Source organism: Ceratotherium simum, chromosome 16, assembly GCF_057802395.1.
Source record: "Ceratotherium simum simum isolate JZ-2026a chromosome 16, ASM5780239v1, whole genome shotgun sequence".
Lineage (NCBI taxonomy): Eukaryota > Metazoa > Chordata > Mammalia > Perissodactyla > Rhinocerotidae > Ceratotherium > Ceratotherium simum.
In genome coordinates this window covers 20903037-20931011 of record NC_141915.1, presented here as the reverse complement: position 1 = coordinate 20931011, position 27975 = coordinate 20903037, and the positions used below count along the sequence as shown (strand labels likewise).

Here is a 27975-nt window from a genome sequence, read left to right as displayed (position 1 = left end):
GCAGAAAACGCGTTTCACGCCTCTTTCAGGTAACCCCTCTAGACCCGGAGGCACTTTTTCCGATCCCCGCCCACGTCTAGCCTCGCGCTCATTTAGCCCCGCCCCTCCACTCCGGTCCAAGTGAGTCCTCCTGCGAGGGAGGAGTCCTCGCTGCAACCCCACAGTCAGCCACATGGAGGCAACAGCGGCCGCCAGAGCCAGAGGCCTTCTCCAGTGGCGGGGGCGACGGAAGCGGAAAGGGCGCGACCTAGGGCGCACGTTACGTCAGCACGTGCGAGCGCTGGGGCTGGGTCTCGGGAGGAGAAGGTGAGCGCTTCCTGCGCGTGCTGGCTGGTGACAGCCGGTCTGAGGGCTTGTAGCGGTCGGACCTCATGGCGGAGATAATTCAGGAACGCATAGAAGATCGGCTCCCCGAGTTGGAACAACTGGAGCGCATTGGACTGTTCAGTCATGCGGAGATTAAGTGAGACAGAGGAAGAGGAAGAGCTGGGGCGGGCTGAGGGGAGGTTGGGGGCGTGTGTGTGGCGGTGGGCAGGGATGGGGGCACTTGAGCTGTGTTTATTTTTCCTAGCGTGGGAAGCCCACTTCCAGATTTTGATGATGCGCCGAACTAATTTCTTGTTCGTTGCACGGTGATCCGTCCATTTACCCCCAAACATACAGCTTTTCATGGAGCCAGGTCTTGGGGCTAGAAAGGTGATAAAACCAGGATCCCTGCCCATCAGGAGCTTAACTGTGTGTGGTGGGGGAAACAGACCAGTTAACATTTACAGTGCAGTGTTCTGTTAAGTTGATTGTAGTACAGTGTGCTGCTCTAGAGATGCGAACAGAGTGCCTTGGGAGCCCGGGAGGAGTAGATAAATCTTCCTAACAAGACCTGAAGATGGGGACCATTTAATTCAGTTTCCTATTCTACCCCAGGGCTTAGCCATCAACGTCTGGCACATAGTTGGCATTCAGTAATTTGTTAAAATTAAGTTTAATGGTTTTTAATGGCTTTCTATGACTGTTTCTTCATTTTACCATTACTGTGAATGTAGTGATGTGAGTATGGGAGCCTTAAAGTAAACATTTGTTAATGAAACTCAGCATAGCAGTGTGGACTCTTAATAAGTGGGCAGTAAATGTTATTATTGTTGCCATTAACTAGAGACAATTATTAGTTTGCACATCTTGCATTAAATTCTCCTAATATACACATGTTGTGTGTTCACTCCTTAGCTCAGTGACTCTTCTCCCATAAGTCCTTTAGAGTAATAATTAACCTTTCTAGGTAGAGACAATCTAGGCTTTTTTTTTTTTTAGTCTGCATGGAAAGAGATTTGATTGTTATTAAAACCTAAGTGACCTGAATTTGGAGAAAAAGAAGTCTTTACTAATACTGCATAGAAATAATTTAAAGTACTTAACATCACTTGCTTTGCTGGTGGGAATGTCAATGGTCCTGGTAATTGATTAAGGTGATTTTCATGAAAGTTTTAAAATACATCTTGATGCCCTTAAGAACATAGAAGTAATTGTGTAAGAGAATACTTGCTTAGGAAGGATAATTATTTGGGAATTATATGTTTTGGTAATTATGTGTTTTAAATATATTAAAAATAAAGAAACTTAAAAAAACCCCAAAGTTATTTAACTTTGCTCTTTTCAAGTGTTAAAATTGTAAATGATTTCCCCCTCAGGGCTATCATTAAGAAGGCTTCGGATCTAGAATACAGAATACAGCGAAGAGCTCTTTTTAAGGAAGACTTTATCAATTATGTTCAAGTAAGTAAATAATTTCATTACTTTTTAATCCTCTCACAGATTTTAAGTCAGTTATAGAACGGTGAGCTTGATGTCGATTTTCTCCAAAATTCTAGAAATGATGATTAGACACGTGATTTTTGGGGGCCAACCCGGTGGCGTAGTGGTTAAGTTCATGCACCCTCCTTTGGCGGCCCGGGGTTCGCCAGTTCGGATCCCAGGTGCGGACCTACGCATCACTCATCAAGCCATGCTGAGGCAGTGTCCCACATAGAGCAAGTAGAACGATGTACAACTATGACACAACTATCTACTGGGGCTTTGGGGAGAAAAAAGGTAAAAAGGAGGAGGATTGGCAACAGATGTTAGCTCAGGGCCAATCTGCCTCCGAAAAAAAAAAATAGGTAATTTTTGAACAGGAATAGAGGTGATTTGGGTATAGCATTGCTCCACTAAGGCTTTAGTCCTTGGCAAACTGAACTTTTTTTTTTTCTTCTATAGGGTTAATAGATCAGAGACTGCCGAAGACACAGTGTATCAGGATTTCAGCAAGACATTTGATAGACACTGTCTTGTGGGGAAAAATAAAGGAGAGTGAGTTTGATGAAATTAATAGCTGGAGCATTGTGTTAGGCTCAAGACTACACTTTAAGAAAGTCTTGGAGAGGTTGGTTGGAGGTAGCCAGGATGGAAACCTTGTTCTAGGAGGAATCATTGAAGGAAGTAGAGATGTTTAGCCTTAAGGAGACTGAAGAAGTGGCAAATAATTTCATTCTTCTAATATTTGAAGAGCTCTGTGTAGATTAGATTGATTAGTTTTAGAGAGCAGAACTGAAATAAGTAGATTAAAAACACGCATACAAACTCTTATATAACACCCCCTGCACACAACCATATAAACTTGGCTATGAGACATAAATGACATTTTGTTTTGTTTTATTTTATTTTGCTGAGGAAGATTTGCCCTGAGCTAACATCTGCCGCTGATCTTCCTCTTCTTGTATGTGAGCTGCCACCACAGCATGGCCACTGACAGACGAGTGGTGTAGGTCTGTGCCCAGGAACTGAACCTGGGCCACTGAAGTGGAGCATGCTGAACTTAACCACTAGGCCACTGGAGCTGGCCCCATAAATGGCATTTTAAATCAGTGAGGTTCTGGTTATCCATATTGAACAAAATAAAATTAGATCCCTTCCTCACATAGTACACGAAAATAAATTCCTGCTCAATTGAAAAGCTAAATATGGGAGAGGGAACCTAAATCTTCTACAAGAAATGTGCAAGAATGACTTCAGATAGGGAAAGATTTCTTAAAATAAGTGAGCCTGTGAAAGCACAAACCATGAAGAAAAGATTGATTTGACTAGGTTAAAAGTAAAAATTTCTGTGCAAAAACACCGTAAATAATGTAAAAAGAGAAGTCACAAAATGGGAGAAAAATATTTGCAATACATATAATTAGAATCTAGAATATATAAACAACTACAAATCAAAAAAGAAAATGGCAAAAAACTGGAAAGAAAACGAAAATGACTGGAACAATATGAAAGTGCAAATCACAAAGGGAAACATCATTCATTGGTAGACTTAGGAAAAGATGTTAGCCTCCTAGTAATCAGGTAAATATAGGTTAAAACCCGGGTGCAGTACTGCTTTATATCTGTCATATTAGCCAATGTTTTAAAGACTGACATTATCGGTATATAATTATACAACCACTTTTGGAGAACAATTTGGTAATATCCCATAAAGTTGAAAATGTGTATACTCTGTGACCCAGCAATTTCCTTCATTTGGTTGTACAGTAAATATTGAATATCTACTATGTATATGGCACTGATTCAATCTGATGAAGTACAATAATAAATTAAGCAGACAAAAACCATTGCCTTGAGAAGCTTATATATGAGTGTTGGAAGTGGGTATACACCCTGGAAAAGTTCCTGAGTATGTCCACAAAAAGAGATATTCAAGAATATTAACGGCATCTTTTTGTAATGGAAAAACTGGAAATAAATATGCATCAGCAGGAGAAAGGATAGGTAAATTGTGCTTTCATACAGTGAAATACTATACAGTAGTTAAAATGAAGGGACTTGAATTGCATGTGTCAACAGGGGTATATCTAAAGACATAAAGTTAAGTAAAAACATGGAGTGATAGGTGCAGTATGATACCGTTTATATAAAGTTTCAAGATAGCATTATAATGAAGTCCAGAGTCATGCTTGGGAATGACAAACAACAGTGTCAAGATAGTCATTTCTTCTGGGGAGGGAGAAGAGTGGAATCAGAGGGCCTTACCTTTATTTGAAATGTTTTTTTTTTTTTTTTTTTTTTAAGATTTTATTTATTTTATTTTTCCCCCCAAAGCCCCAGTGGATAGTTGTATGTCGTAGCTGCACATCCTTCTAGTTGCTGTATGCGGGACTCGGCCTCAGGATGAACGGAGAAGTGGTGCCTCGATGCGCACCCGGGATCCGAACCCGGGCCGCCAGCATCGCAGCGCGTGCACTTAACCACCAAGCCACAGGGCCGGCCCTGAAATGTTTTATTTTTAAAAAAGATTTGAAGCAAATATAGTAGAACGTAGGCCTTAATGGAGCTGTGTGGTAGCTGCATGGGTGTTCTGTGTGCTTGAAATATTTCATGAAGTTTTCACATGAAGCATGCGATCTTCTGAGGTCCTGAGCTTTCCGTCTCTATAGTCGTCAAGCTGAGGCTTAGAGAGGAATTGCAGAGTGGTGATTTTTAGAGAGCCTTACAGGTTCTGAGTGGTCCTTTAGAGGGGAGGATAGGGAGAGCCAATTAGGCACCCTGTTTCCGCTAGTACTGCTCTCATTTATTTGCTTGTGCATCAGCTAAGAGTTTTCAGTGGTTAATTTACTAAAAGTTTGAACACACTGTTGTAGACTAGAAAGTTAGATTGATATTATAAATCTTATGCCTTACGGTTTTAATAACGTTTTCTTTGTATCTAAGATGTTTATGTGCTTGCTAATGTGTGTTTACACATTCTTACATTCGCAGATGTAAGGTGAATTTTCAGTGAATCTAGACATTTACTGTAAATTATGCTTCTTGATAGCAAATTATCTCCTGTTTTATATTCTTGATTTTTGTTTATGATTATAACTAAATGCATTTCTTGTATTTAACAGGTCATAATTTTTCTTGTTTTCTTTTTTTTTTGGCGTGTTTTTCTTCCATAGTATGAAATTAATCTTTTGGAGCTGATCCAGAGAAGAAGAACTGTAAGTAGATGATTTTTTGGAAGTTGGAAAAAATGTAGCATTAAATAGTGTGGTTCTATAGCTAAAACCTGGGTTTTGCAAGTAATTGGCATTGATATTGTGTTGTGATGTGCTCATAACGGGTATTTGTAATTGTTTGCTTTCTCTATCAGTAGTGTTTAATGATCAGGTAGGAATGCTGCTTTGGATAAATGTGATTAAACTAAGGCTTAGTTTTTTTGTGTCCCTTTTTAGCGCATTGGGTATTCATTTAAGAAGGATGAGATTGAGAATTCTATTGTACACCGGGTACAAGGCGTCTTCCGACGTGCTTCAGCAAAGTGGAAAGTAAGTGATCAGAGCGTCCTTAACTGTAAGAGATGTGAGGATGTGCATTATACATATTATGGCTTGGATATTCACGTTTTGTCATCTCTTCTTATCTTGTGTGTCTCAATACCTAGTCTGATGATGGTATTGTTACTTGAAACCACTTATCAAACCATTGAGAAAATTGATCTCATTGCCTTACAGTTATTCTGTAAAGATGGTGCTGAAAACAATGGATTTGGTACATAATTAAGGATTAGCAAATTGTCTGGGATTTGTTTGGATATATCTCTAAGTAAAGCATACTGAAGACTTGAAGGTGGAAGATAAATGGTTAGAGTAGGGGCAGCACCTCACTAACTGATTTTCTTTAAGTTTGGCTCTGGAACTGGCACATATTATATGGGAAGTACCTTGCGTTCCTGGAAATGATAAATTTTGGGTTGCTACCCCTGATTGAGACCATTTAATGAGAATTGCGTTGAACAAATTGGATAGACAACAAATTCTGTCTTGGAGCATGGTAAGTGGGAGTGGGGGGACAGATTGAGTTATCATGGCTAAGAGATCTAAGGCCTCGGTGAGGAAGAGCCTAATATGCTGAGGGATGTGGTAACACATTGGATTTTCTAACAGCTGCCTCTGTTTCTAACAAAATTAATTAATGCAAGGTGTATTAGATATAGAATTCAAATACAGGCAGCTTACTACACTGCTTTTCTTGCAGGATGATGTTCAACTTTGGCTATCCTATGTAGTCTTTTGTAAGAAATGGGTGAGTATTGGGCAGCTGTATCTTTTCCCTCTTTCCTTCTTTTGGTTAGTCTGACTTTTAAGTCCCATACTTGATTACTGAACTCCATGTTTTCTCCAAAGATGTAGGGTTAACAAAAGGGAAAAAACCCAAGAAGGCCGAACTTCAGTGTAGCAGCATTTGCATATCTGATTGACTATATAAATGGCATCCAAGTTAGTTGAAAATGATCTTTATGTGTATTTGTTGGGTAAAGTTGAAAAATTTTTTAGATATTTAGAGTGTTTACATATAGTGGTTTAGGTAGAAGATGATGGATGTGTCTGTATTTGATTATACGTCCCTAGCAATAGCAGATCTTGCCCATTGAATTTTACAGTTGGTAAGATTACGGTGCAGATCACTTAGAGATTAGCAACGATGATTTTGCTATGTAGTAAGTAAAATTTTTTTCTTCCTGTTTTACAGGCTGGCAAAGCTCAACTTAGCAAGGTATTCTCTGCCATGTTGGCCATTCATTCGAACAAGCCAGGTATGGTGAAATCCTTGTCAGTTCTTTTTCTACCTTCTATGTAGACTCAGGCTGTTTTGGAATTTATTTTGTTTGATAAACCTAAAAGAAATTATTTTGAGAACTTGAGCATAGGCACTTGGCCTCAGCAGTTTTGGTCCAAATAGCTTGCCTTTTAGTTCATCTCTGCCTACATGTACTAGTTACTGTGTCAAGTATTGTATTTGTGGGCAAGAAGGGCTATGTTTCTTTTTAATGATAAACTCTCTGGTTTTTTGAGTGACATTCTTTTTGGAGGTAGTCATATTTAAGGGATTTCAAAAACTTAAAAGGGGAAAACTTTAATACAGATTTTACAGGTGACTGGCACAGAGTAGGTACTTAGGTTTTGTAAGAGAAGGATTTCTCTTGTGACTACTGTGTAAATGGTACATTATTTTATAATGGAGGTGCTCCAGTGCCTAGTCTCAACCAAGTATTAGACTTGACCAGACAGATGTTTCACAGTACGAAAGACCCAAATAGGCTACATTTGGCACCAGTTTATTCAGAAGGATACAGCAGGACAGCATTAGGTGTGTTCCTTCAGTGGAGTACTCTTAGCAATTCAGTGGCTAGAGTCTAGTTCCCAGGGTGACAGTTCAGGTGTGAGGGGATGAGACCATTTCACCTGAACGGGTAGAGGCACCGCCCTGGCTTAGAAGACCCACGGATGGGCATAGCTTTCAGGGGTCCTAGAAAGGATCCTGCTCGATTTCAGGAGTTACATGCTCAAGAAAGCCCAGAGCAATGGCTCTCTACTATTCCCAGCCTTCCTAGTCCAGATGTGGTTACCAACCATGGGTCATTTTTACCAAAAGCAGTCTTGACTGGTAACATAGCTGACCTTTATTAAGTTTCTAGGGAAATAGCTGGAATGTTAACTCAAGGTTAATTTCCGATATAGAAGGACAAGGCTGTTATTTTTTAAAGGCTTTATTCCCAAGAAGTAAGATAAAAAATTTGTTTTTAAAATTATGAGCTGTTTAAAAAAATTATGAACTATTTTAAATATAGAGAAAAGAGCAAAATAATTTTATTTCATTGATTCTAAGATGCACAATTTTTTCCATCATTTTAAGACTTTTAAAATTTGTATGTGAATTACAATGATGTTGATCTTAGATCTGATGTGATATAGTAACAGGCACATAAGTACCCACAAGTGTTAACATTTACCTATTTGCTTCAGAATACTCTAATTTTAGATAAAACAACAGTACTTTACAGGTAACCATTAGAAACTCTCTATCTTGATCCCCTTTCTCTTTTGGTGCGATTTTTTTTTTTTTTTAATTCTTTGAGTATTAAAATTGGAGTGTTGGTCTTTTTTGTCCTGACTTGATTAATTTATTGAAATGAAGTCTGATGTTTTTCATTTATAGCTTTGTGGATCATGGCGGCCAAATGGGAAATGGAAGATCGCTTGTCTTCAGAAAGCGCAAGACAACTATTTCTTCGAGCTCTGCGCTTTCATCCGGAGTGTCCAAAACTTTACCAAGAAGTGAGTATGTGTGCCCATAAGATGACAGAGTGATGTCTTAGTTTGGCCCTCTGAAGACATATGTTCTTTATTAAGTTAAGAAAGACTTCAATTTATGGAGGTTAGGCATAAGTAGAGGAGCTGCTGGGGAAAGGGGGGCTGGGAGCGTATTTCTTGGCCACTGGTAGGTGTTAGGACCGTGTGCATCTTCCAGGTTGTTAGTGTGAGATTGGAAATCCTACCTGCGCATTATGGTTGGGAGGGCTAGAGAACTGGACCCTATCTTTTTTTAGTTGGAGGGGGCAGGGTTCAGCCATCTTTATACCTTTGTCCTTATTTATTTTTTTTCTTGCATCTTTCTCTCTCCCCCTTTCTTTTCTTTCTCTCTCTCTTCTTTTGGCTTCTCTTCCTCCTTTTTTTCCAATTTCTTCTTGTTCTCTTTGTCTCGAAATTACTGAGGACCCCTCTTGCTGGGGTGCACTAGAACAACGATGGCCAGACTTTTGATTAAAAAAAAAAACAAATGCTATGTATAATGTATTATTAGAAACTGTACCTTTTTCTGAGGTGTTTCTGTCAGGATAAGGGAGAAACTGCCGTGTAGTCTTCAAATGAAAATGAAGCCGTGGGGCTGGCCCGGAGGCGCAGGCAGTTAAGTGCACGCGCTCTGCTGCGGCGGCCCAGGGTTCGCCGGTTTGGATCCCGGGCGCGCACTGACGCACCACTTGTCAGGCCATGCTGTGGCGGTGTCCCATATAAAGTGGAGGAAGACGGGCACAGATGTTAGCCCAGGGCCAGTCTTCCTCAGCACAAAAAGAGGAGGATTGGCAGATGTTAGCACAGGGCTGATCTTCCTCACAAAAAAAAAAAAAGAAAATTAAGGCTTGTGTGATGAGGGGAAAAAGACAATGGGTCTTCATGCTAGTAGGTTTTATGGCTGTCCCAATTTTTTTTTTTTTTTTGGTGAGGAAGATCAGCCCTGTGCTAACATCTGCCAATCCTCCTCTTTTTGCTGAGGAAGACTGCCTCTGAGCTAACGTCTATTGCCAATCCTCCTCCTTTTTGTCCCCTTTTCTCCCCAAAGCCCCAGTAGAAGTTGTATGTCGTAGTTGCACATCCTTCTAGTTGCCGTATGTGGGACGCCACCTCAGCATGGCCGGACAAGCAGTGCGTTGGTGTGCGCGAGCTTAACCGCTAAGCCACGGGGCCAGCCTCCAATTGTATTTTTGATCTTGTAGTAATTTAATGATGTTTTATGTTGTAGTCTTGCATCCCTTCCCTTCTTTTTATATTCTCTTAGACATTCCTTTGCTGCCTGTATTATTTTTATTGAGAAGCTATTGTAAGAATCAATCTTCCCTGCTTTTAGAGGGTTATTGTATGGTATTATTATATATATTTTTTGGAGGCTTTCATAAACGCCTATACTTGTATTTTCCAAAATGGAAATAGATTTATTACTTATTCTTATCAAAAGTAATTAGAATTTGTTCATCATAAGTAGTTCAGAGAAAATAGCTTTATGAAAAAATAACAGAAAAAGTATTAATAATCTTACCACCCATACTTTTATGCATATTATGGATATTTAAAACAAGTGTTGTTTCTGAAAAGTGGGATTCTACTACATATTCTTGTGTTCCGTATTTTACCTAATACATTGTGCCTGTAGTTCCATGTTAGTATTTATTTTTAAATGAAAATGACTCCTCTAAAACAAAGTTTTAAGAGAAGAATGGCATTATTTTACATTTTGCTAATCTCTTAAATATCTGACTTAATGGAAGACAGCTAGATTCTCATATCTGCTTCATTCTGGGTGATAGCACCCATCACATAGCCTCTGAAAAACTATAAACTCTTGACAGAGTAAGAGCGAAAAAGACAAATAACATGTTAGTATTACTATGAAAATAATTTTGACCTTGCAGACCCCCTGGAAGGGTGTTGGGAACCCCCAGGTATCCCCAAGTCACATTTTGAGAACCTCTGATGTATATTATCTGTTTTAATAGTTGCATTTTTTAAAAAAACTAAAGTTTGTTTTTTATTTTACACTACAGTCATGTCACTTGATGGGATACATTTTGATAAATGCGTCGTTAGGCGATTTTGTCATTTGTGTGAATATCATAGAGTATACTTACACAAACCTTGATGGTATAGCCTACTTCACACCTAGGCCATATGGTACTAATCTTATTGTTAGTCATATATGTGGTCAGTCATTGACTGAGGTTGTTATGTGGTGCATGGCTGTGTAAAAGTAATATGTATTTTTAGGAAATCTTGGAGGAAAAAAATCAGAAAAGCAAAAGCACAGAAAAGGACAAAAGTTTGACTTATTGAGGACAAATGCTATTAACAATATGGTGCATTTCCTCTTTTTCTGTGTACGTTTTTCACATAGTGGTTAACGGTTGTTACATGTAAAATTTTGTAGCCAGCTTTAAAAAAAGGTAGAAGAACATTAGAATTATAGTAACTGACCATTACTAAATTAGTGTAACTGTTTTCTGGTGGCATCAGCAGTCTGCTTCTTTTATAATCTATTTCAGTTTCCCTATTGTTAGACACTTAGGTTGTTTCCAGTATTTGTTCTTACACCTTTGTGTATGAAACTTTTAGGTATGTATTTAGGATTATTTCCTTGTGATAGATTCCTGAAAGCAGAATTATTGAATTAAAGGTTATAAACAGTTTTTTTAAACTTGTCATTTTAATATGTCTTGTAACATGGAATTCAAAGTATTAAAAATTCTGGATAAGTCCAACTTTATAGTACATGTTAATCGTGCATTAGTTTTCCTCATATAGCTTGATGTTACATATTTGCCATTGAGTTTTATTTTGAAATAATTACAGATTCACAGGAAGTTACAAAGATAGTACAGTGAGGTCTTGTGTACCATTTACTCAGTTTCCCCTGATAGTTACATTATAAAATTATAGTATATTAAAACCAGGAAATTGACATTGGTATAATGTGTGTATATAGTTCTGTGTCATTTAGTTCTGTGTCATTTTTTTCACATGTGTAGATTTGTGTAACCACCACTGCAATCAAAATACAGAACTGTTTCACAACCACAAAGATCTCTCCCTCTTTGTCAATGGCAGGTAGTTGCATAAGAGAATAAAATATAATGCTCTCGCCAAACTTTTCCAGAACTGGTATTTGTGGGTAAAAAATGGCATATTATGTTTTTCTAATTTAAAAAATTATCTCCAGATTTTCAGTTCGTTGTTTCCCTTCTGTAGTACTTTAGGATGGAGCTGATGCATGCTGAGAAATTGAGAAAGGAAAAGCAAGAATTTGAAAAAGCCAAAATGGATGTGGTAAGATCCTAATGTGTTGTCACTTGTTAACAATTTAGAGTGTTTTGTGTCTGCTTAGGAGTAAGAGAAAATCTTTGGAATATGTTTTTCTTTCCAATTTAGTGTCATTTTGAAACTTTAAGATGAATCCAGAGTTGATTTAATTAAATGGGCTCAGTCATAAAAATGGAATTTTGTGCTTTAAAAGTAGACATTTAGGGCCGGCCCCGTGGCTTAGTGGTTGGGTGCGCGCGCTCCGCTGCTGGTGGCCCGGGTTCGGATCCCGGGCGCGCACTGACGCGCTGCTTCTCCGGCCATGCTGAGGCCGCCTCCCACGTGCAGCAACTGGAAGGATGTGCAACTATGATATACAACTATCTGCTGGGGCTTTGCGGGGGAAAAATAAATAAAATCTTTAAAAAAAAAAAAAAATAGACATTTGGACGAATTGAATTGGTCCTCAGAATTATTACTGATGGAATGGCCAAATGCTATTCTTTAATACTTTATGATTTCATTAAATGACATGTTAATGGGTTGAAGGAGCTGGAGAAAGGTGGTGAAATGTGTGGTTCCTAGGCTTCTTTCTTTTCCTTTTTATATAATTTTTTAGGTGACAGAATAAAAGAAAAAAGTTTTAGAATGTTAGAGCTGAAAATGGAACTTTGCTATCATCTGTTACTGTGGTTTCCAGCTCTGAACTTTTTTATCCAAATAAAGTCTTACTCAGAAGGGTAATCAAGACATGTAAAACCCGACCTATTCTGGTCTAAATGGAGAGTGAGGCCTTAAGCCGTGTGATCTTGCTACCACTCCAGGAGCCTGAGAGAACACAGTCAGAAGATCAGTGGTCTAGTTCAAGCTGCACATTTTACAAGTGAGGGAACTGGCCCAGAGAGAGACGTGATTTGCCAGAGCTCATGTGGCACAGGTAGTCTAGGACTGTTCATTTTCATCCTAGTGCTTTTTCTACTTACTGGCACTACCTGTTAAGTTATGTTTAATATAACACTCTTTAGGAGACTCTGGATTATCCCGAGGAAATCCTTAAGGGCGAGTTGGCACGGATCATCTACAAAAATTCTCTTAGCATGATTAAAGGTGGGTTTCTTTTGAACATTTATTTATGTGAGGAAGTAAAACATCCTATTCATAATGAGGAAGACATTTTGCTAATTTTGAAAATTTCTGTTAGAAATTCTGCTAGAATATGTATAAAACTCTGATTGTAGGAGTAATGTCCTATTTCTTTCATAAAAGGCTTATTGCCTCTTAGGATATACTTGAAAATTTCAGTAAGTTTTTATTGAGTACTTAATTCATGTGAGGAGTTGAAAAGAAACAGATGATTTAATACATTCTTTTATGCCCTTAGGAAGTGTAGAATAAAAGTTAGAAGTGGTTAAGTTCACATGCTCTGCTTTGGGGGCCTAGGGTTGGCAGGTTCGGATCCTGGGCGCAGACCTATGCACCGCTTACAAGCCGTGCTGTGGCAGGCGTCCCACATACAAAGTAGAGGAAGATGGGTACAGATGTTAGCCTAGGACCAATCTTCCTCAGCAAAAGGAGGAGGACTGGCAACAGATGTTAGCTCAGGGCCGATCTTCCTCACCAAAAAAAAAAAAAATTGACATAAATAGGCAATTAAAAAGAAGAAATAGACAATACCAATAAATATATGAAGAAGTATTAAAAAAAGTACCTATAAATACTCCAAAATGTTAATAATGGCTTTGCTCGTGTAGTGGGACTAGGAGTTCTCTTTTTTTTCTTGTTATGACCTATTTCCCAATTTAAAAAAACAAAAGAACTAACTCCAGTACATCAAGAAAGTGGTACTCTTAGAGTAAAGTGATACTTTAGAGTCTTACTTCCCTCCCCTGCTTTTGAAATTTTAGGTGCAGAATTTCATGTGTCACTGCTTTCAATTGCACAGCTATTTGACTTTGCCAAAGATCTTCAAAGAGAAATTTATGATGAGTAAGTAAAAGAGTGGAAAGGTAAATGTGTTTATTTCTGATCTTGTGGTAAAGATTTGAGGTTGGATATTTAGAAAAGGGGAAGGAAGATACCACACTAAATCCTTGGAAGGAAGCTAAGTTTTAGGACCATTGTATCATGTAATCCATATAAAAAAATATCTTTCTGGAGAAGTTGTTTGACCACTTATTGGCTTCCCTTGGGAAATATTTTGCCTTTATTCACTAACAAATATCTCCTATGGCTTATATAAAAATCTGTATTTCTGCTTTCCTGGCATGTCTTCTGTCCATAAAATGTAGGTTGTATTCATGAATGTTTATAGTTGAGTGCTGCAGGTAATTTTTTTTTTTTTAATGATTATATGGTTTGAGAATTATTTGCAGTCTGCCTTGTGGGTACTTCACTCTTAGATAGCACCCTTTACTTTCATGGGAGAGAAAATAGAACTTGGATCAGTTTCCTCTTTGGATATCTTCAGAGTTTTGGTAGAGGCTTAGGTTGTGCTTTTTCTCAGCCTCGATTATAGAAAATCAAGAGCCTGCATATACTAAGATTCTCCAGGGCTCCAAGATGATTGTCTTGTCACACATAACCTGCTAAGAGCTAACTTGAAAGTTAACATTTGTGAATGATGTCTGAAATGTTCTGAAGCCTAATAAATGTGTGACAACTCTGATCCATTAACAACATTTATAAGATGAGTGTGAAGATATCTGGAGAGCTGTTGGGAGATGGCTCAGTATGGAATTGTTAAAGGGATGTCCTGGTTCCATTTTAGAGCTCAGGAAACTCTCTCTCTGTTTGATATTCTGAGTTAGTCTTGTGTCATAGGGCTGATGCCAGTAAACTGTATTTTTTTTTTTCCAGCCTTCAGGCTCTGCACACCGATGACCCTCTCACTTGGGATTATGTGGCACGGCGAGAACTAGAGATCGAGTCACAGCCAGGAGAAGAGCAGCCTACAACGAAACAATCCAAAGCAGTGGAGGTGGGCCGGAAGGAGGAGAGGTGCTGTGCTGTATACGAAGAGGCAGTGGAGTCTCTCCCTACAGGTGATCTTCACCAAGCCATGGTGTGGTGTAGAAGTAATGGTATTCTTGAATGTGAAACTGAAGCTCCATTCCCACTGCCAAAATCGATGTCAGGAGTCTCTTTGTGGTAGTTTACAGTGTGCCTGGCTTTCCAACTTGCTCTTTCTTTGGTGGTGAAAGATGGAGCTTTTATGACTTTTCTTGATAGTAGTGATATTTATGTTCACTTATTTGGGAGAAATGATACTTAGGAAATGATAATTCAGAAGATTGTTTAATAATCATTCCTTAATTATCTTTTGTTGCAGATTTACTTTTTAATTTTGTAATATTAGAGAATAAAGGTAGAGGAAATATATAGCATGGATAAGGGTTTTAATTTTTATATTTGTGTCATTACTCAGTTTTTTCCCCCCAATATTTGAGATATTTGATTGGCTGTAATCAGAATAACTATTTTTTTATTAGACTAGTTTAAAGTCTTTTTCAGAGGAGTTTTCCCTTCAAAGAAAACATGTTATCATGATTGTTAAACTAAGAGAATTGGTGATCTGATCAGTGTAATCTTTCTGACCTTTCTAGAGGCCATGTGGAAGTGTTACATCAACTTTTGCTTGGAAAGGTTTGCTAAGAAGACAAGTAGTCAGTTCCTCAGAGAGAAGGTAACAATTTATGTTACGTGGTTACAGTGGCTGACTAGAAAGTGACTGTCTCCTGGAAGAAGAACATACTCACAGCTCTTTTGGGGTCTGGGACAGCTTCCAAGACCTTCATGCATAACCACTCTTCTCCTGTGAGTGACCTGTCATTCTGGAGCTTAGAGTCTGCTTTGCCCTGATACTGGCCACCACATTAGGAGGTGCTTCTTGAACTGGGCTGTGCTTGGTGCCGCTGCCCAACTCATTTAATCATAAGTGTAACTACCTCAGTCCCTTCTCTCAATTCTTAGAAATGAGCAAAACTACTTTTGTTCCTGTCAGAGGCCGAAGGCCCCTGCTGGGATCTTTGTAATGAACTGATAGGTTTTTGTGATTTCAGAGGCTGGAAAGAACCATGATTGCATTCAGGAAGGCACATGAACTCAGACTTCTACCAGAATTCCAGTACAAGCAGTGGGTAAGGATATGGAGAACACATTCACTGCCAATTACACGTACCTAATTCCAGTTGGTTCGTGCTGGGGTCATGTGTTTTAATATGTATATAGTTTTGTGACAGCCCATTTGGAAGTTTGGTATGGTAGATGTAGAGAGTGCTTATATTTGGTTGTCGGTATTTGGTGTATGCCAGAAATGAAATCTGTACCAGTAAAGGGTGGAATTTTATATAGTGGAAAACACTCAGAACAAAGTCACAGTTTGGGTTTATTTTGTTTGTCCACCCATCTATCTTTCACTGAACATCCTGAACATATATACCTGGCCCAGAATAACCGTTTGTACAATAAAGACAAATTAGATGTGTTCCTGTGTTTTAGAAGCTGACATTCTAGTAAGAGGCATATTAACCGATCCCTACCCTCTGGGGCAGGTAAGGATCATTATAGAGACCAGAATAAAGTGTGTGGGAATACACAGGTCTAGACTGGGTTTTGCCACTTAATAGCTAGGTGATGGGCAAACCATTTAACCTTTCTGAGTTTACTTGATTTAAAATAGTGATAGTGATGGTGATCTTTGTTTTTGCCACCGCACAAAGTTTCTGAGAGCAGTACCTGAGATCATGAATGTGGTAATAAATGTATTTAAATACCCTTGTAGGGGCAGAAAGGACAAAAATCTTTATATTTGTTGAGTGCTTTTTATATAACTCTTAACCTCTTTTGATTCATATCTTTATGCAATTTTTACATGATTGCAGTTAATGTCTTGCTATTTTGTATTGTATTCCACTATTTTTATATTAACGTTTTTCTATACTTTTTACATATATGTACATACTATATAGTAGCCTATTCTATTATACCATGACTGAGGTACCCCTCTCTCGTTATGGCATCTATCTGTGAAAAATCCCGGGCCTGGATGAGTTCAGCTTCTCCTGTTTGAGCTATTGAATGCTGGCAAGACAGTCACACCCTATTGATTCAGATGGGCTTTGCTTTGAGTATTGCCTTGGTAGTCCTGCTCTCTTGCCGTTATTGTTTCTTCTTCTTTTTTTTTTGTGAGGAAGATTAACCCTGAGCTAACATCTGTTGCCAATCCTCCTCTTTTTGCTGAGGAAGATAGGCCCTAGGCTAACTTCCGTGTCCATCTTCCTCTACTTTCTATGTGGGACGCCTGCCACAGCATGGCTTGATAAGCCATGCGTAGGTCTGCACCTGGGATCCGAACCTAGCAAACCCTGGGCTGCCAAAGCGGAGTGCGTGAATTTAACCACTATGCCACCGGGCCGGGCCCTCCCTTATTGTTTCTTTTGTCATTCACCGCTCTGGCTCTTTCCTCTGCTCCTCAAATTTCTGATGCTGCCCTTCCTAAGCCTACCACCTCATCCCTCATTTGGTGACCTTGCCTTAATGAGAGTTCCTCAGCATACTGCCTGTAAACGTAAAAGGCTTAGCTGATTCTATACCCATCCTTTCTCCAGATTATTCTCCACAGAATGATCTTTTAAAGTTGATTATCAGGTTATTCTGTAGCTTCCCATTGTCCTTTGGATAAAGCTGCTCATTCTCCTTAATTTAGCCCCTGCCTGTATTTCCAGGCTCTCCTGCTAGGTCTCCAGTTTACATCCTAGCCCTCCAGCCATTCTGAACTTGAATTTCCTTGTGTATCCAAGCTGTCTCTCATTTTCAGCCTCTTACACATGCTGGTTAGGAGAGCCTTCTCCTTTGCTGGGGATCTCTGCTTTCACCTGACTAATGCCTGCTCTTCCTTGAGTTTTAGCATTAGTGATGCTTCCTTTCTGGGAGTCCTTTCTCCTCACTGCCATAGACCCTGCTGGGCGCTCCTACTTTGTAGTCCTGTAGCATGATTCTTTCACTGTCATGGCACGTGTCAGACTGTCTCTACTGGTAGACTGCAGGCTTGTTGGGCGGTAGGGAATGTACCTGATTTCCTTTTTATTGAATCTAGCGTATATGGTGTGCAATAAAAATGCTTGCTGAATGCGTGGAGTATATACTGCCATTTACTTGCTGTTTCACAATTTTATAAAATTGGATTGGTTTTAAACATTTTTTTCCCATGTTAAAATAGTGTGGGTACAAGCATTTTGAACAGATATCCTTCTGTTCATTTATTCGTTGGGTTGTAGTTGTTAAAGTAAAATTCCCAAGTTTAAGATATAAACACTTTTGTGACTCTTGTTACGTAGAGTTAAGTTGTATTTGAGAAAAATTGTACCAGTTGATAGTGTGCCCAACTCTGTTTGAATGAGTAAAGTTGTTTCCTTACCACCCCACAAGTACTGGTTTTATCTTTACTGATTTTTATTTTCTGTCTGGTGGGTGTGGGTTTTATTATAGTGAACTATTTTATTAAAAACTTAACTTTCAGTCTAAATTATTTAGGCCCTCTGCTTTTTACCTCTTCCCTGTTTTTTGATAGGCCTTGGGGATGGGAGCAGGGAATGGAGGAAGAATTCCAAATTGTTCACTTTCTGCCTGTTTGGCAGCCGTGGTAAAAGGTTTAGTGAAAGGCTGTTGAGTCTGTTGCCTCAAATGAGGTCTTTATTTGTCTCCATTGACATAGATGATTTAGCTTTCCCTAGTTACTTTTCCAATGATCCTTTGTCTTATCTAGATTGAATTGTTGCTGCGCCATGACTTCTTTAAGGAAGCCCTGGAGGTGGTAGTGGCCGGGACCGAGTTGTTTAGAGACTCTGTGACAATGTGGCAGATGAAGCTGCGGGTGCTGATCGACACAAAGAGCCCTGACATAGCCATGGTTGTTGAGGAAGCCTTTGTGCACCTGAAACCCCAGGTCTGTGAGTTGAGTCTTTTGCATTTCATTCTATTTGGGAAACTTTTTAAGACTGCAGCCAAAGCTCTTTTGGAGTATACGTGTCTGATGAAAGGTGGGCCTGGAGTACATTTTTTATTAAGAGGTGATGGTTCAAGGGTCAGGAGTAGAAGAATTTACTTGCATTTATAGTCTGTTTCTAATTCTTTATTGGAAAATTGACTAAATTATATAAAATTTTCTGCTCTATGTAGATACCTTACAAGTGAGGAATATTAATAGAATATTATTCTCACCTACTTCCAAAGCTGAACTTAAGCCCAATTTTAAACATACATATATGTCTAAACCTTAAAAGTTTGAGACTAAACCTTAAACGTTTGCCGTGAATCTTTTATATTAGTAGGGAAAAAGTGTTCCAGAAGGTAGAGTGGGAGAAAAATCTTAACTGCTTTATTGCTCATTTGTGTGTGCCTCTGGGACATGAGTGAAGATCAGATGGTTCAGCCTAGATTAGTTAGTACTTGTGTTGTGGGGCCTAGACAGCAGAGACAATGACCTGGGTAGCTATGAGTCTGACTAGCTGTGGGCTGTTGATTGCTTAATTAACTAATAGATAATTGATGATAATAACTATAAGCAGTATTCCCCAACAGAAGGGAACTAGAATTAGCAGGAGAATATTACTTTGGGTGACTTGGTAAGAAGGCTATCTGTATTCTGGCATACCATTACTGCCAGATGCTGACAATTCTGTCCCAGTGAGGTAGACTGGGAATTAATCCATATTTCAAATTTTGGTTATCTTAGGAGGACCCTGTCTTCATAGTGACTAGTTTTCAGAGCATAGTGCTAAGCTGTCATTTTCTACCCCTTTTTATTGTGAGCAGGTTTGTCTGCCATTGTGGATTTCTTGGGCAGAGTGGAGTGAAGGTGCCCAAAGCCAAGAAGATACTGAAGCCATTTTTAAGGTATAGGCTCCACGTTCTAAGTCTTGTGGTGTGTGGGGAATGAGCACGTAGGTTCACTAGTTGGTAGCTTTAGGGTTATTTCTAAAGCAGGTGCTTCTAAAGCACTATTAATTGAGTGGTCTGGGATGGTTCTGGGAAAATTTGTTCTGATATTTAGAAATTTTCTCATGCATCTCGTTTCTTTTGTCCTTTAAATTGTAGAAAGCTATCTTAGCTGTCACGGGTGCGGACTCAGTCACTCTGAAGGATAAGTACGTGGATTGGGCTTATCGAAGTGGCGGCTACAAAAAGGCCAGAGCTGTGTTTAAAAGGTACTCATAAACATTCATAGTTGTTACTGGTCTCTCGACCCCATATTCAGCCCCTCATACCCAGTTGTATGTATCACAAATAGTATCTGAGGAATAAATCCAAGAGCCTTTTTCAAACTTTCTTTTTCTTTTTTTGAACAATAAAAGCAGTTCATACCCATTGTGGAAAAAAAAGGATAACTAATAATCACTGTAATCCCTCATCAAGAGAAAAACCATCTTAACGTATTTTAAAATTTGTTTTTCACATATTTGAGATTATATTATATTCACATTTGGTATACCACTTTTTTTTTTTTTTTGAGGAAGGTTCACCCTGAACTAACATCTGTTGCCAATCTTCCTCTTTTTTCTTTTGTCCCCAAGGCCCCAGTATGTAGTTGGATATCCTAGTTGTAGGTCCTTTTAGTTCTTCTATGTGGGCCGCCACCTCAGCATGGCTTGATGAGTGGTAAGTAGGTCCACGCCCGGGATCCAAACTAGTGAACCCTGGGCTGCTGAAGTGGAACGTGTGAACTTAACCACTATGCTTTGTATACTACTTTCACTGATGAAAATTAGTCAGGCCTTTTCCCTGTCAGTAACAATTCTCCATAAATATCATTTATTAAAAATAGCTGTGTGATATACTGGTCTGTGGGTGTGCCATAATTTATTTGGTCACAGTAATGCTGCTTTGATGAACATTTCTGCACAAATATTATTTGTTCATATTGGAAATGATTTCCTTAGAATATATTCTGAGAAGTGGAATTATTGATCTCCTTCAAAAAGACCTTGAGATATAATAGAGAGAACTTAAGACTCTAAAAGTAAGAAAGAAGAGAACAGGAAGAAAACTAGGAAAGAGTTTGGTGGTTGTGAAGAGTAAGTCATTGGAGATCGAAAGCATTGGGAGTGACTGGTGTGCAAGTCCAGTCCCTGCATTGAATTGCAGCTAGGTCTTGGTTAAACCTTCTGTTGTGGAGGCACTGGCAAAGGTATTTATATTTATGGGGTGGAAGAGGCTTTCTGTCATTGTGGAAGATAACAGTCCCCCTTTCCTTTTAGTTTACAGGAAAGCCGTCCATTTTCAGTTGATTTTTTCAGGAAAATAATCCAGTTTGAAAAGGAGCAAGTAAGTGTTCTGTCTATGCATTTCTTGTCTGGGGAAGTGTATTAGTGGTTACTAATCTATGGCAGCATTTTGTTATTTAAAAAGCTCTCGTTACGATACAGTATACATTTCTGGTCCCTTCATCCAACCCTTTTTTCATAGAGATGGTTTAGGAATGAATGGTAATAAAGCAAAGAAAGGAAAGTACATGTCTGGAAAATAGAAAACTCAGATGTCACCTCTTGTAGGAAGCTGTCCTTGCCAGGCTGGGTGAGGTGCTGCTTCTCTGCCTCCACAGCATCCTGTTTGTCTCTTGTATTGGGGTGTGAGGTAGAGAGTAGGCGCTTAGTAACTGGTTCTGGTGTGGTTTTTTTTTTTTTTTTTTTGTGAGGAAGATCAGCCCTGAGCTAACATCTATGCTAATCCTCCTCTTTTTGCTGAGGAAGACTAGCTCTAAGCTAACATCTATTGCCAATCCTCCTCCTTTTTTTTTTTTTACCCCAAAGCCCCAGTAGATAGTTGTATGTCATAGCTGCACATCCTTCTAGTTGCTGTCTGTGGGACGCGGCCCCAGCATGGCCAGAGAAGTGGTGCGTCATTGCGCGCCCGGGATCCGAACCCGGGCCACCAGTAGCGGAGTGCGTGCACTTAACCGCTAAGCCACGGGGCCGGCCCTGGTCCTGGTGTTTTTAACTGAACTTGTGAGTGAGGAAAAATACAGGAAAGTGTCAGTTAAAAAAGTAGTACACAAAAATCTAAATGTATCTGTAATCTCATCACACTAACACAACTAACCATATTTTATTGTGTGCTTTAATTTTTTGTTTACATATATACACAGAGTTTTGTACTGTTTTATTTCTGACTTATGTGCCATATGGAAGTTCTCTCTGTTTTTCTTTTAGTTAACACTATTTTGTAAATGCATTCCTGTGTTTTTACATGGTTATCATTTCTAATGGTTGTGGTGGTATTCTTAAACCCATTGTTTTCTCAACTGTTCCATTACATGTAGGTTGTTTCCAGATTTTTGATGTTGAAAACAAAGAGTGCTGCGAGCATTTTGTTTATATAACATTTTTTTCTTTTGAATTATTTTCTTGAGATAAATTTCTAGGACTGGAGATACGAGTTTTTTTATGGTTGTTTATATATTGCCAGATATTCCTCGAAAATAATTATACTTATTTATAGTGATAATCAGCAGATATATCAGTATACCTATTTCCTCACACCTTCTCAGTTTTGCTTTTTCTCCTTTATTTTGCTATTTTGATTGGTGTTTATTATTTTTATTTGAATTTTGAAAAATCATTAGGTTGAACTCTTATTTTCATAGTTTTTTTTTTTTTTTTGGTGAGGAGATTGGCCCTGTGCTAACATCTGCCAATCCTCCTCTCTTTTTGCTGAGGAAGACTGGCCCTGGGCTAACATCCATGCCCATCTTCCTCCACTTTATATGGGATGCCGCCACAGCATGGCCTGACAAGCAGTGCGTCAGTGCGCGCCCAGGATCCGAACCGGCGAACCCCGGGCCACCACAGTGGAGCTCGTGCACTTAACCGCTTGCGCCACTGGGCCGGCCCCTTATTTTCATAGTTTTGATCATTGTGTGGGTCAATTATCTGTTCTTATCCTACAGTACAAGAGATAGTATAGCATAATAATTAATAGCCAGGCTTTGGATTTAATAACATAATAGTCATGTGCCTTTGGCAAGTCACTTAATTCTAAGCCTTGGGCTCCTCATCTATAAAGGTCATAATACCTGTTTCAGGGGTGTGAGGGTTATAAGGCCAAAGGGAATACTGGTTAGAAAAGACTTTGCACAGTGCCATGCACTTTATGAGCCCTTCAAAGTGTGGTTCTGTTCTTCATGCATAATATGTAAGCTATGAGGTTAAATTGACTTTCTATAAAATAATACAATCTCAGTGAAGAGAAATTTGAATGAGGAAATAGTTGACTATACAAAAGGATTTTTAAACTGAAGATAATTAATCTGCTTTGAAAATGAAACAAAAGAGAACACATTTAAATGGAAGTAGAGGTAAAGAATTAACATTTATTGATTGTAAAGTTAGTAGCGGCTGCTCTGCTAGGTGCATAATTAATCAGCATTTTAATTTAATCCTTGTTGTTGCTGTAAGAGATATCATTATCCTTGTTTCATGGGTGAGGAAACTTTTAAGGTCAGCGAGTTTAAAAACCTTGCTGAAGGGGGCTTCCAGGTTGGTGACCACGTGAAGATGTGTTCATGTGGCATGCCTGGAGAGAGCATGGAAGCTTCCCTGCTCCTTTCTCATACCTTGCCTGTGCATCTCTTCCGTCTGGCTGTTGTTGAGTTGTATCATTTTATAATCAACCAGTAATCTAGTGAATAAAAAAAAAAACTTGCTGAAGGTCATATAACTAGTATTTATATATACTTTGCCTTGATATAAAAAGTTTTAAGGTGGACATGGCTTAATATGTGCCCGAGCCCAGATATTCAAAGGGAAGAAATGCCTAGCTATAGGGAGTAGAACCTTCCCTATTTATCTGTTTAAATCCTACTCCTCCCTCAGGGCTTTTAGATATATTTTCTTGTGAAGCTGCCCGTGTTCCCCCAACTGAGAATTAATTAGGCTTTTTCCACGCTACCATAGCAAAGTGCTTTTATCACTGTTTGACATTTACTTCACTCTGGTGAGTAGTGCATTGACTTTTCTCTGTATAAGTTGAGAGCCAGACCGTGTTCATCTTAAACCCTGACCCTCCTCCCCTTCTGATAGCTAATAGATGGTAGCTCCTTAACCATGTGGTTGAAATGAATTTGTGACATTATAAATTAGGCTTTTGAGGCAAGATTGTCTGATTATTTTTGTTAGGAATCCTGCAAGATGGCGAACTTAAGAGAATATTATGAGAGGGCTTTGAGAGAGTTTGGATCTGTAGACTCTGGTAAGTAAACTTCAGTTATAGACACATGAGTCTGTTTGCATGTGTGGGCTGTAACCTCTCAATATGATTGGAACAGTGTTTCTTAACTTTTTTTCGGTCATGACCCTGTTTGAGAATAAAACTTGCATCCTTCCCCTGCCTTCTCCCTCACTTTGTGCATAGATACTTGCAGACATAATTTTGTTCATAATTTCAAGTTCACAAGCTCAAGAGTCCATTGGTCTTCTATTAAGAACTCTGGATTAGAGAAAGATATGTTTGGTTTGGTTCTTTTAAAAAAATGTGATATTTGTAAGAGAAAGGTTAATGTAGGCCGGAACAAAAAGGAGGAGGAGTTAATAGTAAAGAGGTAGTGGGATGCTAATTGACATTAGTTGTCATTGGCTATTGCCACATTGTCCTCATTTGTAGGACTTGTAAAACATACTTCTGGGTATAGGTATGTCATGTAGAATCTGTTTTGAGGAACTCAAAAACTGACGTGTATAGTTGTTAAACTCACATTTAAAAAATACATTAGCTAGGGGCCGGCCCTGTGGTGTAGTGGTTAAGTTCCCATGCTCCACTTCTGCAGCCCGGGGTTCGCGGGTTCGGATCCCGGGCGCGGACCTACACACCACTTACCAAGCCATGCTGTGGCAGGCTTCCCACATATAAAGTGGAGGAAGATGGGCACAGATGTTAGCCCAGGGCCAATCTTCCTCAGCAAAAAGAGGAGGATTGGCAACAGATGTTAGCTCAGGGCTGATCTTTCTTACCAAAAAAAAAAAAAAATTAGCCTTTACAAGGTTTCAACAGATCTTCTCCTAGTGAAATGAATGAAAATGGCACTTTTACTAACCCACGCAAGTTTTATTAAGCATGGTAACAAGACTATAGTGAACTCATTGAGGTCAGTTTCACCTTGAAAGAGACTTCGTAAAAACCTCCCTCTAAAATATTTAGTATTTTTGAGTTTATGAAATACATAGACTGTCATGATTAAAGTGAAGTTTCTTATTTAAAAAAAAGTTTTGATATACCTTAGCGTAAAGAAGCTGAGAGAGGTACTGTTTCACATAGGGTTCTAGGGAAATAACAGCAAGAAGTTGAGTTTCTTAGAAATCTTGCATTGAATTGATATTAAATAATTAACTTTGCCTAGTAAAGCCTTGTCAGTTATCTAATTGTATGTTTACAGTAGTTTTTTTTGGTTCTCTTTAAAGATCTTTGGATGGATTACATCAAAGAAGAATTGAACCACCCGCTTGGTAGACCTGAGAACTGCGGACAGATCTATTGGCGAGCCATGAAAATGTTGCAGGGAGAGTCTGCAGAGGCATTTGTAGCTAAACATGCTATGCATCAAGCCGGCCATTTGTGAAAAAAGGAAGAACACAGCCAGCTTTGTGAAATAGTATTGTAAGCCCTCTGGGCAGATTTGTATTAAGAGTTCATCTGCAATTTGCTTAGAGATGGCAGACAAGATGGCTTTCTGATTTTGAGACATGCTTTAATTTTGTTAATGCGTTAATCTTTAATTCCAGAAAAGAGAACTGCTGTTTAGTGGCCAGAGGCTACTTGTTGAGGCCAGACCTGCTGTAGGTCTTAAGTATTTTCCAAAATATATGGAAGTCATACAACTGAGTTTCTTTTATTACCTCTGGTAAAGCATGAGTATTTCTAATCTAGACCTAGATTAGTGGCCAGTTAAAATGGAGGAGAAAGTATAGTTCAGTATGTTTATTTGCTCCTTATTATAAAAATATAGGTGGTATGCATTTGTTGTAGAAAATATGGAGAGAACAGGAAAATGTGGAGAAGAAAATAAAAGCATCCAGTAATCTCATCATCTGGGGTAAACTCAGTAATTTGATTTCCTTTATCAGAATGGATTTATACTTTTGATCATTTACTCATTCCTTCATTCACTGAGTGTCCGTCATAAGCAGGAAGGAAGGGAAGGTTTTGGGATGGAGGTACGGGTTGGAGGAGCAGAGCTGGATATCCTGAGGGAGCTGGGTGAAGCAGCAGAGAAGGATGCTGGGTATTGGGGAAAAAGTTATCCTTTAGGAAGATTAAGACATTTTAAAAGTGTTTTCTCTCTCTGGAACTGATCTGTTTACAGTGGGGAGGCCTGGCAACAAGAGAAGGGCAGGGGTAGAGAGTAGATTAGAGCAGCGCAGAAGGACTTGAGAGCAAGGATGGAGGATGGCTTGGAGCAGAGAAGGGCATTCTCGGAGCAGGGGAGGCAACTGTTTGAATTTTATGTCCTTTAACTTAACATTATGATATCACTGGGAGAAGCATTCAGTGAAGTTTTATTTAATGTTTCACTTAATACTATGTTATTTTTCCATGTCATTAAATAGCCTTAGAAACATTTAATGAATTCATAACTTTCTATTGTACAGATGAGCCATGACTTATTTTACTAATCCCCTGTGGTTGGATCTTGTCATTTCTAATTTCTTCTTCTTATAAATGCTGTTGATGAAGATTTTTGTAAATCTTTGTTCACATCCCTGATTATTTCTGTAGGAGATTGACATTTGACAGAATTCCTGGATTAAAAGATATAACTATTTTAAAGAATATGTATTGCCAATTTGCAATGTATGAAAATACTTTCAAGCAGTGTATGAAAATGTCAACATCCTTACCTGCACTGGGTATTATATTTATTTTTACCATTTGAACAGGTGAAAAGTGATATATTATTATTTTAATGTGCATTCCTTTGCTATTAGTGAAGTTGATGTGTTTTTTCCTGATTCTATCTTTTCATGTTCTTTGACTATTTTTTGAACTTTTTTCTTACTAATTTATAAGAGTTTTTTATATATTAGGAATATTAATCTTTAGTTCATCTCTCCTTTATTGCAAATAATTTGCTCCCAGCCTTTTTGTGTGTGTGTGTGTGTGGTGGTGTTTTTTGACGTCCAGAGTTTTTTTGTATGTGTGTATTTTTATTGTTGAAAACCTTTCCTCTTGCTGAGGTTGACAACTCAGTTTTTTTCCCCAAACAGTTAACTAAATTTTCCACACCACCATTTGTGGCCAGTCGTTTTTCTCTCTGCTGATTTGTAATACTACCTTTATTATATATTAAATTCCTTTGAATATTAGAGTCTGTTTTAGGGCATTTTTATTTTAAGCTTTTGTACGCTAAATGTTTGCCTGTTATTTGTGGGTTTTTTTTTTTTTTTTTTTTTTTGAGGAAGCTTGGCCCTGAGCTAACATCTGTTGCCAATTTTCCTCTTTTCTTTTTTTCTCCCTAAAGCCCCAGTACATAATTGTATATCCTGGTTGTAGGTCCTTCTAGTTCTTCTATGTGGGACGCTGCCTCAGCATGGCTTGATGAGCAGTGAGTAGGTCTGCACCCAGGGTCCAAACCAGCAAACCCCTGGCTGCTGAAGCGGAACGCACGAACTTAACTGCTGTGCCACCAGGCTGGCCCTGTCGTTATTTGTTTTAAAATAAGAAAAATTTCCTCTTGCCTCTCTCCATTAAGTCCTGGGAAGTTTAACATTCTAAATCCTTACATGGCATTTTTATTTTAGGAAAGAGATACATGTTGCGTGTTAAGAGATGAGAGCAAAGAGGGTGATGGTTGGCTCCTTAAAGCAAGGCTGTGAAGGTGGGTCACCCTGGGGTCATCACAACCCTGTATTTGGTTCTCAACATTGCAAGTTATGAAGATGCGTTTAGCTAGTTCACCCAGAGCTGCACTGTCAGATGTGATAGCTTCTAGCTACGTGTGGCAATTTAAATTTATTGAAATTAAGTAGTTCAGTTTTTCATTTACACTGGTCACATTTCTAGTGCTCAGCAGCTGCACATTTACTGTATCTGACAGCACAGATAATAGAACTTTTATTTGTACCGTTGCCGAGGGTTCTGCTGGACAGTGTTGACCTAGATCCAGTTAGATTTGGGGAAACTGACTTCTGCGCCAGACGAGGGCACACGTTAATCCGTCACATTCCCTTCCCTGTAGGAAAGTCTACATAGAGAAAAGAAAGATGATGTGTCAACTGTTATGTAAATTTTTTCAAATGCCTTACATTCTTTGAGGGAGATGAAAGAATAGTCTCTCTAAATGTCCCAAAAGATTGTCATAAGGTGGCCTGGTGAGCAAGGAATCCCAGCTACCAGCTTTCTGCTACCTAAACGGTAAGGTGATTATCACACCCTGAGCAGGTTTGTTATTAGGGTTTAGGCAGTGTGGAGAAAGGCAGTGAAGCCTGTCATGCGAGTTGGGTTTATCCCCAGCTCAGGCCCTGCCTATCTGTTGCTGCTATTGCAGGTTGTAGAGGGCCAGGCTCTGAGCATTGAAAGACAG

General features: G+C 38.9%; 1 protein-coding gene across 2 annotated transcripts; it reads left to right on the top strand.

Annotated features, from left to right (window-relative positions):
- Positions 1-293: 293 nt before the first annotated feature.
- UTP6 (UTP6 small subunit processome component) lies at positions 294-26758 on the top strand. Of its 2 annotated transcripts, XM_004441907.3 has the most exons (19): positions 294-463; positions 1683-1767; positions 4959-5000; positions 5235-5327; positions 6037-6084; positions 6532-6595; positions 7999-8117; positions 11358-11435; positions 12434-12515; positions 13313-13394; positions 14265-14449; positions 15011-15090; positions 15467-15544; positions 18172-18351; positions 19221-19301; positions 19503-19612; positions 20663-20729; positions 23579-23651; positions 24857-26758. In XM_004441907.3, the coding sequence occupies exons 1-19, from the start codon at positions 372-374 to the stop codon at positions 25012-25014; spliced, it is 1797 nt and encodes a 598-aa protein (XP_004441964.1). In that variant the 5' UTR covers positions 294-371; the 3' UTR covers positions 25015-26758. The 2 variants fall into 2 exon arrangements, with proteins under 2 accessions (XP_004441964.1, XP_087296899.1); XM_087440773.1 differs by lacking the exon at positions 23579-23651 and having other exon boundaries at positions 24857-25047.
- Positions 26759-27975: the final 1217 nt, after the last annotated feature.